The 15,664-nt window shown below is 56.8% G+C and overlaps 1 protein-coding gene and 2 long non-coding RNA genes across 3 annotated transcripts; 1 reads left to right on the top strand and 2 right to left on the bottom strand.

The window, feature by feature from the left end:
- Positions 1-972: 972 nt before the first annotated feature.
- Positions 973-1,954, bottom strand: LOC309682447. The gene is made up of 3 exons (XR_014270115.1): positions 1,811-1,954; positions 1,304-1,326; positions 973-1,169 (listed from the first exon to the last, which is right to left on the bottom strand). It is a non-coding gene; the product is annotated as an uncharacterized lncRNA (long non-coding RNA).
- A 214-nt stretch (positions 1,955-2,168) lies between these two features.
- LOC309682448 lies at positions 2,169-3,421 on the top strand. The gene is made up of 2 exons (XR_014270116.1): positions 2,169-2,287; positions 2,625-3,421. It is a non-coding gene; the product is annotated as an uncharacterized lncRNA (long non-coding RNA).
- PA2G4 (proliferation-associated 2G4) lies at positions 3,132-15,316 on the bottom strand. Its single transcript, XM_082496513.1, has 13 exons — positions 15,142-15,316; positions 12,300-12,428; positions 11,565-11,670; positions 11,266-11,335; positions 10,031-10,123; positions 9,219-9,282; positions 7,528-7,606; positions 6,412-6,490; positions 5,949-6,082; positions 5,231-5,325; positions 4,620-4,747; positions 4,142-4,195; positions 3,132-3,837 (listed from the first exon to the last, which is right to left on the bottom strand). Exons 1-13 carry the CDS (start codon positions 15,227-15,229, stop codon positions 3,772-3,774), a joined length of 1,185 nt encoding a protein of 394 aa, XP_082352639.1. The 5' UTR covers positions 15,230-15,316; the 3' UTR covers positions 3,132-3,771.
- Positions 15,317-15,664: the final 348 nt, after the last annotated feature.

Genomic DNA, 15,664 nt, shown 5'->3' with positions numbered 1-15,664 from the left:
TCGGGCACTGCGAGAGGAAGGGAGGGGGATGAGGGAGGGCACCGGGAGCAGCCCCTCCCGGCACCAGGAGGAAATACCAGTCCCCGGGCATCGGCACCGGAGGGGGAAACACCCGCCCCGGGGAGAAACACCGGCCCTGGGGCACCGGCAGCAAGGGGAAACACCTGCACCGGGGCACCAGCGCCGACAGACAGCCGGCTCGGGGGTAGCACGGCCCCACACAGCGCCGGGTGTCCCTGCCCGGGTCCTCCCGGGCCGCGGGGTAGAGCCCGGGCAGCCCCTCACGACCGCTCCCCGGGGTTACCGGTGTCACCCGGGACGGCCCGGGCCGGCTGAGAGCCCCGGTCGCCGCTGGGTCCCGCTCCGAGGGGCCTCCGCCCCGGGACAGCCCCGCCCGGCCGAGCCCCGCCGGGCCGCACCGGGAAGGCGGCGGGGTCGCGGCCCCCCCGTCAGGTCTCCATAGCAACCGCCCCGCAGGCCCGGAGCAGGCCCGGCGGCGGCGGGGCCCAGCGGCGGCTAAGCCCGGCCCGGGGCAGGGGCGGCCGCCGGGGGGGGGGCCCGGGGCGCCGGAGCAGGGCCGGTCCCGGTGGCGGCGCGGCCCATACCGTCCCCGGCGCGGCCCGTCCCCGCACTCACCCGCTCGCGGCCTCCTCGCGGGTCCTCCAGCGCCAACAATGAGCGGCCCCTTCCGGCCGCCGCTCTGCGCCGGGCAGGAAGTGCTCTATGGTGCTTCCGGGGCGACCCGGAAGGAGCCGCGCTTTTCCTCCCGGCATACAGCGCTCTTTCCGTCACCATGACGTCATGCGACTGCGCCGCCATCTCGGAGCTCCCATCGCCGCGCCGCCACCCCCAGCCCTCTCCGGTACCGGCCGCCGCGCCGCCCCCTGATCCCGGTGCCGAGGAACACACACCTCCCCCCTCCCCGTCCTCCCCCGCCCCGGTCCCCGCCGCTCCCGGAGCAACCACACTGTGTCCCGACAACACCAGCTTTATTAGCGGCACAGAGCACACAACCGGCCCGGCGCAGCGGGTCCCCCCCCGCGGCACCGGGCCCCCCCCGGAGCCCCGGGCCGTCTCTCCGGAGCTCTAGGCCGTCTCGCCGGTGGCGGCCCCCAGCGGCGGGGGCCTACTTGGACCTCTGCCTCATCTTCCTCCTCTTGCGCTTCAGCCTGCGGAGAGACCCGCGCTCAGTCCCCTGGGCCGGTCCTGGGCAACGGGATGCGGAGGCAGCCCGGGCCCGACCTCCCCGGTTCCCCGGCGGGGCAGCACCGCCGGACAGCGGCCCCGGGGGAGCCCCACGTACCTGCGCATCCTCTTCTTGCGCCACTGCGGGGAAAGGGAGAAGAGAGAGCGCCATTAGTGCCGGTACCGGGAGTCGCGGAACCCCCCCAGCGGGCCCAGGCCCAGCTTGCTCCGGGACAGGTCCCCTCCCGCACGGCCGCGGGGCCCAGACCCGGTCCCGGTCCCCCCCAACAGACACCCTCCCCCCCCCCCCGCGGTATGGGCACATCCCCGTCCACGACAAGGAGGACACCTCCCGCGATAGCCCCCCGCCCTCCCCCAACAGGGCCCCCCCGGCCGCACGCACCCGGCGACCCCGGCTCCTGCCGCCCTCACCCCCCTCCCCCCAGCCCCACGCACCGACACCGCCATCCCGGTTCACACGTCCCGGTGCAACGGAGCGCCCCCCCGCGACACCTCCTCCCGCATCCCCTCCGTCCCCCCCCGGAGCTCTCCCGGCCGTTGCTGGCGGGGAAGAGGGGGGGATGAGGCGCCATCGGCCCTCCCCGCGCCACCCCCCGCCGCTCACCTTGGCCCTCATGGCGGCGCGGAGGCGCCGCTCTCAGTCCCGGCGGGCGGGCGGCGGCGGGGACGGCGGATGGAGACGGATGAAAGCGGCCGACGGCGGCAGCCCCACAAGATGGCGGCAACAGCGGCCGAGAGAGGCCTTGGTTGCCCGCCGGGGCCTATTTATAGGGTAGCGCCCGTGGCTCCGCCCCCCGGCGGCGCGGGGTACGACGGGAGATGTAGTCCCCGCCCCGATGCATGCCGGGAGCCGCAGTCCGCCCGCCCGCCGCCATTTTGCGCAGCTCGGGGCCCGCTGGGTGTCCCCGCGCGCCGCCCCCCCACCACCACCCCCCCGACCAGAGCCGTTCCGCGGCACAGAGCCGCCACCGGGCACGTTTATTCGGCAAACGATGAAAGAGTCCGTTACAGAGCCGCTCCCGGGAGTTCCCGCTTGTCAGATTTTTTTTAACAACTGGATTTTTGTGTCTTGCATCGAGAGGTACCGCTTTTTTTTTTTTTTAATTTCAAGTAAAAATAGCAAATTAAAGCTGTGGCAAGTCTGAGTGGTTTATAAATCAGCATTGCGGCCTGTGAGGAAGGTCAGCTCTGCCCCTCTCCCACGGAGCACAAAATAGTGCTTAAAAACGCTAAAACGGCCCTTCTGGGGGTGTCTCCAGGCCCTCGAGGTCACGGCCCCACAGCCCCCACATCCGTCCGTCCCGTGTCCATCTGTCCCACAGCCCCGGATGAGATCCAGCAGAGAGAAATGGCAAAATCCAGGAAAAAAAAATAGCGTATGGTTTATTCTTTTTTATTGCCTTTGGTAATATTTGCAGGTGTGGAGTTCAGGGGGAAGGAGGAGGCCCGGGGCCTGCAGAGAGACCTAGGAGTGGCTTTAAAGGCAAAGAGTTTTTCCGAAATTCAGCTACAGCAGAATAACCAGAGCGCCGGTCCACAGATATCGGCAAAGAAAAAAACCTCACCTTCAACGACATGTAATTCAAGTGGCTTTTTTCTTTTTTTAAAAAGACTTACTATAAAAGAGCGATACCCCCGGCCGGGCTCTAGCCCAAGTCCGATGACTCCTGTAGCGTTTCCTTCACCGCCAACGCAGGGCCAAGAGGGGAACATGCTCCCAATCCCGGGGAAGAACAATCCCCCTGGGACCCCGGGGAATCCCGTCCCCCCCGCTGGGTGCTGGTGGGGGGAGAACCTCCTCTGCTCCCCAGCAAGTGTGACAGTCAGTTTAAAAACGAGCTCGCCACAGCGGCGTATTAAAAAATAGAGCGTTTATACGTAAATCAAGGCAGAGACAGACCAGAGTAGACGGAACAAGTCTACAATTTCACAGGGGACATAAAATTTTATATTTTTCCCAATTATAAATGTACAATCTAGAGGCTAAAAGAAGAGTGAGAAATCCTCTGCCCCAGCGGATGGGGGAGGAACGCCTGCGCGGCCGGAGGGAGCAGAGAGGGCGCTGTGAGGCAGGTCACCTTCCACCGTCCACGCGTACCAGGTCGCTAAACACAGGGCACTTTTTGTTGGTCGTAATCAGCTGTTGGTTTGTTTTCTTTTCCTCCAAGAAAATCTGTAAAGGGAGAAATTTAAAAAAAAAAAAAAAAAAAAAGAAGAAGAAAGCTGGCAGCTCTCTACACTCCCTCTCTCACTGGGGTCGGCTTGGTTGTTCACCTCTTCAACAAGTATGGGTAGTATAAAAGGTTAGAAAGAGTGGATATAGACTAGCTTTTACTCCTGATTTTATTTTTCTGCTTTCTTTTTAAGTAGTCTGAAGTGGCTGAGAGAATCCTCCCTCATTGGCAAAGTCAAAAGGAGCTGGCTGTAGTCAGTGGGAAGTCCAGCCCGTTTGTTGTTTGGTCGTAAGAGACAAACAGGGCTGCATTGTTTTGCTTCTGGTTTTTTTTGGGGGAAAAGGGGCGAGTGTGTGTGAGTTGGGCGCTACATGGAGGGAGCAGGAGCTGCTCAGTCGCCAGCCTCGTTCTCTTCCGCCGTCTCTCCCGTGGTGGCGTTCTCTGCATTCTTGGAGGCCTGCGGAAACAAACCCACGGCGCGGTCAGCACAGGGGCTCACTCGGTGACCACGCATGGCCACAGCGCTGGCAGCGGGTACGACACAGCCCACCCGAGGGACTTTTTTGGGTGGAAAAGAGGAAGAAAAGAGGAGGTCCCTTCCAGGCTGCTGCTTCCCAAGCCAGGGGAACACCGGGGCATTCTGTAAGGCGGGCTGGGAGATGAGCCCAAAACGCAACCGCGGAGGACCTGGGTGATGTTTGGGCACCGCTGATTGCAAGAGAGAACATGCTGCTAATCCCCACAAAACGTGGCCAAATTACCTTCTTTTTCTTCTTTTTCTGGGTCTTCCGGCTTGCAGAACTCTGTAGAAGGGCCTGGAGACAGGAAGGAAACATAAGAAGCTAGAAAGCCGACTCCCTTTTTTTGACAGCAGATAAAGGGAAACGCCTTTAAAGCCGAATAAGCATCCGCAGGCAGCGAGGGAACGGTGGTAAGTCCTAACGGGCACAGTGATAGATGGGGAATGCCACAGTCTCACACCCTGCTGAGGTATGAGGCCTTGGAGCCAGCTGCCGAGACATCTCAGCCTCTCCTCGGAAAGGGCTGGCGTTCTCGAGCCACTGGAGCTGGTGTCTGATGCAGGAAATAAGGGCCTGACCTGGCCTTAAAGCAAACCTTTTCTGTGGTAAGCTCAGGCCTCAGCCTCTCCCCTCTGCAGTCATCCGGATTTTACTTCCCACCTTCACCCCGAGGGATGCACAATGTGCTACATCTATTTATTATTACTTTGGAACCAACCTTCAGTTCTCCATCTTGCACCTCAAACTCCGATTTGTAGAGTTCCGGTTCAAAGGGGCCGCTGGTTATCCTCATAGGACCGTTGGGCATTAAAAGCACTGTGAATTTGAACTGTGCAACAAACTCTCCTGCAAGACAGAAACGAGCGTTACTGCGCCACAGCCCCCGTCTATCTGACCCGCCAGGTATCTCAGCAGATATTTCCAACCAGATGTTTTGATTCCTATGCCATTTCCACACTGTCACTGCTAAAAAACATCCCACAGGAACTTCTCCCCTGGCCAGGGCAAAACAATTCCTTCAGCACCACCCCACCAAGCCTGCTCTGAAAGCAACCCAGCGAGCCTCAGTCATCAATCTTTCCTCCTGCCCAGGAAATTACTCCACAAAAAACTTCATCTCATCACTGGAATGACTCCAAAACAAGATACAGAAGCCAACGGGTAGTGAGTTTCCTGGAGGATAAATCCCGGGGCCCTTGAAGTGCATCTCTGGTATTTGTACAGCAACAGAGTCAGCACTGGTCTCGCCAGACTCCGGAAACGACCGACAGTTGTCTGCTGAGCACCCGTCCGCACCTGGCTCCCCGTCCTCCCACTGCCAGCACTCACCTTCCTTTTCATAGAGGACATTGAAAGGCTGGAGCAGCTCGTGTTTGGCGCATTCCACCACCCCCATCCTGGCCTTCTTCTCATCCTCGAATGCCCTGCGGAGGAGACACAGCCACACCTGAGCTTCTAGAAGCCAGATTCCACCCCACTGCTTTCAGAATTGCCACCGAGGTCAGGCTGCAGACTTTATTCCCTTGTGTCCCCCCTCGCTGGGGCAGTGTCGTGGTGCAGTGACAACGTAGACTGCCAGAGCAGGCAGCTGCCGGGTGGACTGTTCCCTCCGGAGAGTGGAAAAGGCAAGTGGATTTAAGGATGAAAAGAGCCTGTCAAGTGAACATTATTGCCTTATTTTGAAAGTACGTCTACAAAAAGTGAAAAAGTGATTGGAATTGCCTCGCCTCTGCACGCTGCACTCTGACACTGCTTTCACCCCTCTCTGTTTTAAACGCAATTCCTGGCTCCCCACCTGCCACGCAAGGCACAGGAGATTCTCGAATCCTCAGGCTCTGCCTGGGATTCCTGCTTAAGCCTGTAACATCCTTCCTACACCCACTCCTAGGCTCAAATACAGCAAACGCCAAGTAAAGCAGCAAAGGCTGCCTCCTTCTCTGCGACAGGAGGGTGAAAGCAAATTGGTTTTGCCATCACCACGGTCTGTAAGCTCACGCAAAGCATCCAGCTCTGAACACATGGGGAGGCCATGAATAAGAGCGAATACCTGAGAGTAAATGGCATAGTATCAAAGCGCCTCTCCACCTCACTGAAAAAGGCACGGGAGGTTTTCATCTTCAAGCCGTACTGTTTGGAGGGGTCCCTTTTGTAAATTGTAGTTCTCTGTCCAGCATCCTTTGCCTGAAAATGCAAATAGCGCTGAGAAACCAGGAAAGCAGTGCAGCACCTCCACAGCCCAACGAGCCGACTGCCTGTGTGCGCTGGGGTGTTTACGTGGGACAAGCAGTGCCTGTACTCCAACACTGTAAAGGTGCCCCTCAACTTCTTGGATGGAAAAAGCTCTGCCCAAAAAGACACAGCGATACCCAGGCAACAAGTATTCCCCGTCTGGAACTGGCACCCACAAGGATGTGGCTATTAGCACCACGTGATGGCAATGACTATGCCGAAACACGGCCGCTTTGCCCACACGCACTGCGGAACAGCAGGCCAAGAAGCACCGTACTCACCTTTCCCTCTCCACTGCTGACAAGAACATCAACAGCGTAAACTTCATGGACCTCAAATTCTGCTTTTTCGTGGTCCTTCCTGGATGAAAAAAAGTTTGGTGAGTCAAAGAATGGTAAACAGAAAAGACAAAACTTCCTACACAGCCACAGTACCTCCAACAAGCCCCCACTGGGCTGAGCCAGAGAAGGTCTACAAGCACAAAGTAGTGCTATGGTGCTACAGTGCTACAGTGACCAAGTCCCTGACCCAAAGAGCAAAAGCTGGCACAGAAGACGCAGAAGCTGAAGATGCCAGGCAGCAGAGCTGATCAGTGTCAGGCTGGCAGAGAAAAACAATGACAAGGCAGTGCTCCTCCTGCCCGTGACAAGTAGCTCCGTCCCCAGTAAGGGGTGGGAGGTCTCGTAGACATTCAGCACCAGCTCTTTGAACTCGTGGTCACGTCCCAGGCAAGCCGAGAGCCCCACCACGCCTGGTACATCGCCACACCTGAGAACTTACAGGCCAAGTGCTGGATTTAAAGCCACTGAGCAATATTCAGCACAAGACCCAACCCCGATGGATCTCTGAGGGAGAGGAGCTGCTGGAACAGAACGGAGTGACAAATCCAGCTCATTAGTTCAAACCCATCCTGAGATGCTATTGACAGTGATCACCATCCAGTGGGATCCTGGCAGCTTCTGCGAGACAAACGATAGGTCTTGGCACAGCTCCTGGTGAATTAGCATCCACCGCCACAACTAGCAACAGTTGGTTATTTTGCTGGCAGCCTCCAGCAGACTCCTTCGAGAAACTGGACGGAAACCAAGAACACTCGTAGGTGCCAGCGAGGAGCCTCATGTCAGTGACTTCCAGCCTTTCCTTCTCTGAACACAGAGCCACACTTCAGCTTCACACAGAACGGACGAGAAGCTATGGGGCTAACAAGCTATTCATTTGCCATATTGGGTCACACTTCAAGAACGAGGCCATACGGGGAGCAGCCTATATCCCGGTTGAATTAAACCTGCTACATCACCCCCCTTGATACTGCAGCGAGAAACAGGGTCACCATTCCGGACCTAGTCACACCCCTCCCAAATGCTGCTGGAAGCAGCACCCCCAGAGGTGATGCTCACTTTTGCTGGTCTGTAGGGTTCTGGATGATTGTTTTCTCTCCATCGATCACATGCTGTTTCAGCTGGTGTGACAGCATCCCTGCCGTGATAAGAGAATCCATTAACACCTCCGAGCTGCAAACCAGCGACACAGTGACTTGCATTATTAACACTCCGGGGCCTGGGACTGCAGCCCTCAGCTACAGCGAGCGCTAAAGCAAACCATCTTCGGCATTGGCACTTCCTCAGCTTCCCTCAGTTGTGGACCGTCAAGTGCATTAGCACAGACACGGAGCTCCCCAAAGCCCACTCTGACTTCAGCAACGCTTCCTCGCCAGCGAGGAGGAGCTACAAGCTCCCGCGAGAGGCACGGTCAGCAGCCAAGCACTTTTAAGTACTGCCACTTCTCAATTAGGCATGAGCACTACACCAGTGGGCTGTAACGGACTGGAGGTGAACCCGCAGGCACGTGTGGCGCACCCTCGGGTGTTTATAAGGATACCAAATATCAAATTAATGGAAACTTTGAGTCCTTTCCCCAGTACCTCGGCTGTATGGCACTCTAAGGGTGTTCTGGGGGGGGTTGTTTCCCTCTTCCTTTCTGTCCTACAGTTCACCTTCAAATCGAAGTCTAGGAAGAAGCACTGGTGGCCATTCCTCTTGCGCTCCCCAGGCCACCAGCCCAGCAAGGACAGTCGCACGTCTCCCTCCAGGGAGGACGGCTGCCGCTGGTGGGAAGGGAAAGCACAGCCCCAGCCGCCAACAGCTCCGTTTGTTTTCATCAACTGGGGCCTTATGCTGCTGCCAGTGCCTAGATAATTACGGCACTTGACTGTTTCCAAAACAGTGGCTGCTTAAACTCCCTTGACAGTGCGAGCGGCCGCCTCCTCACTGCAGCTGATGCCATGTTTTTTCACAGAGAAAGGAGCAGAGCATTGAGGAGACCCACAAAGCCATCCCACACAAGGAACAGGGAACCGATGGTTTAAGACTGGGCTAAGGCAAGCGAAGAGAATGAGCCAGCTTTACGGTATTTCAGAAAATTTAACTAATAATGGAATAATGGACCAATTTAATTGTGGCCGAAAGAACTGACAGTGATGTCACCAACTAGGAGAAAAGCATCTGCATGTGCCAAATGTCAGGCTAAGCTCTCGCCACCTTTCCGAGAAGCAGCCAGTGGTCTCATTTCTACCAGAAGCTACCCCCAGCGCCTTCCCACTCACCAGTTATCAACGCTGCAAAGAGAACGTGAACCAGTTTGGAGCTGGAAGGAAATTACATACCCTCCACATCTATGGGCTTCTTTGCAATGGCTCTTGCGTTACAAACAAGCTCTGTTATGCACTCGCCAAAGGGGTTTTAACTACAAGTGGTCAAAGTATGAAAGCAGAGGGCCACGCGATTTGCCCAAGGTCGGCAGGAACTCCACGAGCCAGCAGACCGTCTACCAGCCGTGGAAGCCCACATCTATTGTTCCTAGATTAACTCATCTTTAAAAATAAAAAAAAAAAATATGGAGGAAGGAAGAAGAATGTAGAGAGTTTTGAAGGGATTTTTTTTTCTTTTTAGGCAAAGGCTGCTGCATTTAAAGATGGTGTGTCTAGGAGTTGTAGTCATTAAATGTTTCCCAGAATTTGAACAGGGCAGCTCAGGATTTGGTGTGCAGCTAAAACATCGCTACCTCCGATCTGCTGCTCCCCCGTGCGTACCTTCAATCGGCGTGCAGTGAAACGAGTGGGCTATTTTGTTCCACGCGTCTGTCACTTGTGTGTTCTGCATGAAGAACACAGGAAAACACATTAAGGATATAAAATTCAAGCCACAAGCATGACAGTTTTATTAATTCCACATTGTTCTGTGATAAACCAACCAGGCTTTCTAACCGACTGGTGCTCTAACACCTCCAAAAAAAGGAGAAACAGTGTCAGGTTTCCATTTTTAATCCTGTATCGAGAAAAATGACACATAACGTGAGGTCAGCTCAGCCTCTTGCGCTGCACCCAGTGCCTTTGCATGAGCCATCCCTCTTTAGGGGATTACACCAGGAACCAAGCACGACACGAATACGTTTGGAATAGTAACACAGCGACAAAGGAGAACGCCTACGACTGCTGAGGAGCCCGAGCACCAGGCGAGGGAGAGGCGCAAGTGGGAGATTTAAGGGAGCACTGGCTGTGCGTGCCCAGCTGCCTTCAGCAAGGAAAGGGCCAACGAGCGGGAGCACCGAGGCTTCTCTGTGAAGCCACCATGGCACAAGGAAGAGCTCGGGTCCTGCAGGGAAGCTAGAGCTGCTGCCAGAAGAGTCACTGCCACTCGCCCCAGTGGGCCAGTGCTCCCCCCAGCAGCAGCGGCTCAGCTGTCAGCAGACAGCAGCTTCCAGGTTCTCCACATCGCTGGGCAATGCTTCCCAGGCAAGGTCACACGCTTTTATTTCTACGTGCAAAGCGTGGCACAGGCAGCATCTGTACTTGAGCTGCTCGCCCTGTGCCCAGACATACTTTGCCCCATGTCTGTCACTCACCTGGTTTCCAGGCTTTACCAAGCGCAGTGCAGCTTCAGCACAGAGATGAGCTGCCTTGATGACATCAGCTTTACGGCCCGACACAGGGTTTTCCTGGAAGAACAGAAAAATAAAGGCTTTTTAAGATGTGTTCCCTTCCCTCTTGTTATCAAGAATGCTGTTCTGAGGGCCTAGAGATGGAGATTCTCCACCTAACTGCACATGTCCCCCCGTGTGGACAGGGAAATCTAGCTCAGAGGTGGAAGGGCTTCTGCCTCCACAGCTCGATCATTACTCTCTCCTCCTTTAAAAGAGCAGATGAGTATCAGCCACAACCAAATCAGCGCTTTCACTAATTTAAACAGAGACACCCTACTACAAGCACATCGCTGTCAAAGACTGAAGACAGAACAAGACTCCCCTGTAGCCAGAAATGTGGAATGCAATGATTTCAATGCACTTCAAAAGATTATTTCTTCTTTGTCTTCTCCCCGAGTTGTTCAGACACAGCCACTGGAGAAAAACCATTCCCAAGACCCACGATGCCATCCTCCTCCCAAGACTACAGCTAAAAATTTGGTATGTGACAACTTTACACACACAACACTAATTCCCACCACATGAGCGCGGCTTAGTGTCACCGCCACGATGTCCAACCAAACCCTGCGTGCCACGGAGGTGTCCTCACCAACACGCGCCAGGGCTGGATGCTGCCACCAGCCCCACGTGAGAAAAATCCATGCTGGTGCACGCAGGCAGGAAAAGTGGGCAGAATGGACTAGTTTTGGGGTCACCCCTGAGCTCAGTTTGCAAAGGTGAAGGCAGCGACTGTCAGCAGTGCAGTGCTTGGCTCCCTGTGCCTCGGCCAGTAGAGGGGGCAGCAAAACCAGTCTGCCCAGTCCACCCCACAGCCCCAGACACTCTACATGCAAATAACTCACTGCAGGAGCAGGCACACGTGGTTTGTCCCAGACTATTTGTAACCTTGCAAAACCGTACATGTTGAAACAGTGAAGCCTTCAGCCCTCATTTTCCAGAGGACTGAATAACTTTTAGGAAAGGGACCGTTTTCACCCTGTCACTGCCGTGACACCGGACCTGTGGCACCTTTGCGAAACAAAGCAGACACCTCTCCAAGGCTCCGCGTTGCTGCTGCCTTTGGAACCAGAGGCACCCAAACATCAGCTTTTTAATTTCCCCTTCAGAGTACAGGTTAAACAGCAGCAGCAAGAGACACCGCTCCATTACAAACATACCTTTGAGGCGTCTATGACAAAACTGTGTGCTACATTCGCTATGAAGCCATCGACATGGACTCCCAAGTCACTGCAACACAAAGAGAGTTAATTACAGACGGGGCATCACAGCTCAGGAAACTTGTGTGTCTTCTAGAATTACCAGAAGACTCAAACGTGTTTCCAGCGCTTCACTTGACTAGCTATTAGAGTCTCTAATTAGCCACGCGGAGGGAAGTATTTAACACACCGAGCAGGATTAGAAAGCAAAGCCCAGATGCCAACAGTCAACTCACAACAAGTATAACCAAGACACTTACATTTTGACCAAGTCTCCGTCTTTGAGGATGTAGTCTTGGTCACTCTTCAGGGGGGAGAAGTGACAGACGCAGTTATTTACTGATATACTCGTTGGGAAGGCAATACCTATAAAGGGAAAAAAAATATTCCATGAAATCTTGCAGCCTCACACCCGGCACAGGCAGCAACCCCGCCAGTGTGGATCATCACTCAGGATTTTGGGTTTTGACATGCTGTAAAAAGCCCCAGTTACACAAGTCTCTGGCCAAAGAGCCACGAGGAAGGCAGCGCGTGGTCTGCTCCCACACCGGCTCTCCTTTTGCCCAGGCAACCGCCAAGGAAACACATCCAAGGTGGTGAGACACCTGCGCAAGGGACCTCGAGTCTCCAGAACAGAAATCAGGGAGCTTTGGGTGACACACTCCAGTGTCACACAATTCCCACAGCAACTACAGAGCAACAGTAATCATACCGCAGGTCTTCCTGAAGGGAGGACACTGAAACAAGAGTTACTTTGGACAACAATGTGGATGATTGGGTGCATCGAAATGGGAAGCTGAGGCTCATCAGTGATGCTTACAAGCAGGGCAGACAGGAGGATTTGAGTTAAAACTGGATTTCCGGGAACACCAAACTATTTCTTACCTTAATTAGCACAGAATAGTGCTTTCTGCGCTCTTGCCAATACACACCAACCACTCAACGGGACCAAAAGCCATGGTCACGCTGAAAATAATCTTTGGAGCAGGCCTCACCTTTTTTCATTTCTTTTTCCTTCTTGAAAATCTTGCCAGTCTCTTCCATGATCATGGCGTCTCCCTTCTCGCACAGGCAGAGAACTGATGCTCCAGAGTTTGCTGCTTCGACCACCGCACGCAAGACCCCTTAATTCAAACACAGACACGGAGCTGTTGAAGCATCTTAACGATAAACAGCCTTAAATCTAACACCACCGCTTACCATGCGGCACCGCGGTGGAGAGATGTTTGTTTTCTAAGAGGGAACAAGACTCTGGACTCAGCTTTTCACCAAAACAACTGTGGACAGGCAGAAATACCACTTTAATTTAATTGTTATTTTGTTTTCAAGAAGGTTTTCACAGAGAGTGTGAGCAAAGGAATGTATGTTGGGGATTGTGCAGGTGAAGCGCTGCAGCTTCAGCCACCACCCTGCACAGACCGAGGTCCGTCAAAGAAAGCAGCCAAGCAGAAACACTGCTCTCCCACATTCTTTCTGGAGCAGTCAGAGCTACAGGAACAGGTTTGAAAATTACTTGGGAGACAGGACGCGCAGCACATCAAAGGAGCAGGGGCCAGCGCTGCGGACGTGCAGGACAGCTGAAAGACTTTGCTGGGCACAAGAGCTGGCAGCAGCGCAGGACCGGTGCAGCAGAGCCAGTTACGCGAGTCCCTTATGCTGCAGAAACGTGTTTTAAAGGTAACCCACACGCTCCTGCTCCAGCCTGGCAGTGCCAGCGCGCTGCCCGACACAAGGCACTCCACACGCCTTGCTCCGCGCCGCAGGTCAGGGGAAGTTTTGCTGCCTGCACCCACTTTTGGGCATATTCTAGTGCCCGTGAGTCCCAGCAGCATTCTGGTTCTGCTGTAGACGACAGCGTGCCTCGTGCCTTGTAAGACAAGATAAGGGGGGAAAGGAGTGTAAAAGCAGCGGCTTTGGTTGAAACGCTGCAGAATGACATTCACAAACACATCTCGATGGTGACACAGGGGCCCAGGGGCTGCTGGAGGAGCCACATCTCGACGGCTGAGGTGGTCTGGCAGTCACTGTCGGACCCCAAGCTGCCGTTTCCCCTTCTCCCTCCCCTCCCCTCCCCTCCCCAGCTGGGACACTTCACAGGGAGTCGTAAAGCTGACCCTGAAATGTTTTCGGATCTTGAGATAAAAGGTACCCTCACGGTTTCTCCTTACACATTGTTTTTACAAGAGGCTGTTTGGTGAAGTGCCTCTGTTGGGTGGGAGTTTCTGTAACTGATGGCGGGCGTTCTAGGTACGGCAGCAATAAATACTGGGGAAGTACTGAAGGGGATGTGCACAAGCAGGCGGGTTTTCATAATTTCTTTGACACCGAGTAAAAACCTGAAGTCTCTCACCTCCGTGATGAATTAAATTTCAAATCCCTTCAGTCACCTTCCCGTGCACCACAAGTAACAACAAATGGGGAATGTTTTTGAGTACAGGCAAAACTCTGATAAATAGACATTCAGTGGATGGCAGGACAGAGAGAGGCGAGAATAGGAAATGTTAAAACAAACACAGATAAATGGTGAGCCGCACTCATCAGAGCATTCGAATAAAACTACAAAGCAGAGAGCACAATGGCACTGACTGAGGAACACCTACTAGTTGTGCTCTGTCCTTCCACCGCACTTTGTTTAGGGAATTAAAAGCACTTCCTATCATTAAAGGCTCTTCGCTCTGATAAGAACCCAAAGCATTTTGAACTTTTTGCCACAGTTCTGCGTTTGCTCTTCCCAAATGCGCTCACACCACCCATCAGGGAGGAGAAACGCTGCGAGGGAGCTGCCGTACCCCCATGGGGAGGGAGGTGGCCCCTCGGGCAGCCGAGCTCGGGGCTCGCTGTTAAATCCAGCTTGCCCGGCTGCCAGAGAAGCCAAAGTGGCGACCTCCCTTCCCAAGGGGGAAGCCACACTGGTGCGGCTGGCAGCCCCGTGTCTCCCTCGCCCCCAGGTACCCTCGGGAGCCGCGGCTTACAACCAAGCGTCGAAGTCAGCAACAATTGGTGTGGGACACGCCACGGCCCGGGCTGTTCCCGACGCCGGGGCGAGCTCACAGAACCGGTCCCGGGAGCTCTTTAAAGAGCTGTCACCCCCCTCGAGGGGCTGCCACCCCCCCCCCCCCCGCCGCTAATGAGACAGCAAAAATAGGTATTGAAAAAAATATCAGCAAAAAAAGAAATAACTCCGCGGGAGGGGGGTGAGGAAGGCAAAGTTTTAGGGCTGAACAACGCCTGTCCCAAGCTCCCGCCCGGGGCTCCCTTCCTCCCGGGCCGGCCGGAGGCTCCCCCCGCTCCCGTCCCCGCCACCCACCGCGGGGCTCGGCCCCCGGGGGGGGTCCTGCCCGGCGGGAGGGGGTGTGAGGGGGCTGTTAAAGCCCCCAACAAAAGAGCGGAGCGGAGCAGGGTCTCCGCCAGGCCGGGCCCCGCTCCCGACTCCCCCCCCCGCGGGAAGGCGGCGGGGGGCGGCAGGCCCTGCCCCCGTCCCCCCCTCCCTCCCTCCCCGCCGCCGGTGCACGTGGGGCGCGGAGGCCACGTGCCGGCAGCGGCCGCCGCGCGGGGCCGCGGCCTGCGGGAACCGGGGAGCCCCCGCCGGACCCGGGGGGAACGTACGGCCGCCACCCCCTACCCCCCGGCTCAAACCGGCGTGTGGAGACGGCCGTTAGCGGCGGGGGGGGGGGGGGGGGGGGGGGGGAACGCGAAGGGAGGCCCAGGCCTCACCACCGCCCCAGGTCCGCCGCCGCCCGCCGCTCCCCCCACCCCTCCCCCCCCTCACCGGGCGCCCCCGTCCAGGCCCGGCGCCCCCTCCCCGCCGCCCCCCGCCCGGCCGCGGCCCACACTCACGGTTGGCGATGTCCCCCCCCATCTTGTACTTGGTCACCACCAGGTCCTCGGCGATGGTGAGCTCGGCCGCCTCCTCCTCGCCCGACATGGTCGGAGCCGCCGCCGCCGCCCCCCGCCGCCGCCGCGCTGAGGAGACCCCGGGGAGCGCGAGCGAGAGAGCGCGAGCAGGGCAGGAGCGCGGGCTCCGCGCGGGGCACGCTGGGAAGGCGAGTCTCCGCCCCCCTCGCCGGACTACAACTCCCGGCAGACCCCGCGGCGCCGCGCGCGAGGCCCGGCCCGGCGCCTACCGCGGACTACGACTCCCGGCGGCCACCGCGGCTCTCGCGAGAGGCGGCGGGACCGCGCGGCCGGAAGTGGCGGCGCGGAGGCTGATGGGAAATGCAGTCTGTGGGCAGTTCCGGGAAGGGGTCGGCTCATGGCGCCGGGGAGCGGGGGGGGGCGCACCGGCCCCGCGGCCTCACCGCACCCCATCCCCCCCACACCCCCCCCTCCCCCCCAGGCACGGTCCCCCTCAACACCACCA

This window comes from Vanellus vanellus (assembly GCF_965231255.1).
Source record: "Vanellus vanellus genome assembly, chromosome: 28".
Lineage (NCBI taxonomy): Eukaryota > Metazoa > Chordata > Aves > Charadriiformes > Charadriidae > Vanellus > Vanellus vanellus.
The sequence above is the reverse complement of the archived record's forward strand: the minus strand, read 5'-3'. Positions and strand labels throughout refer to the sequence as shown.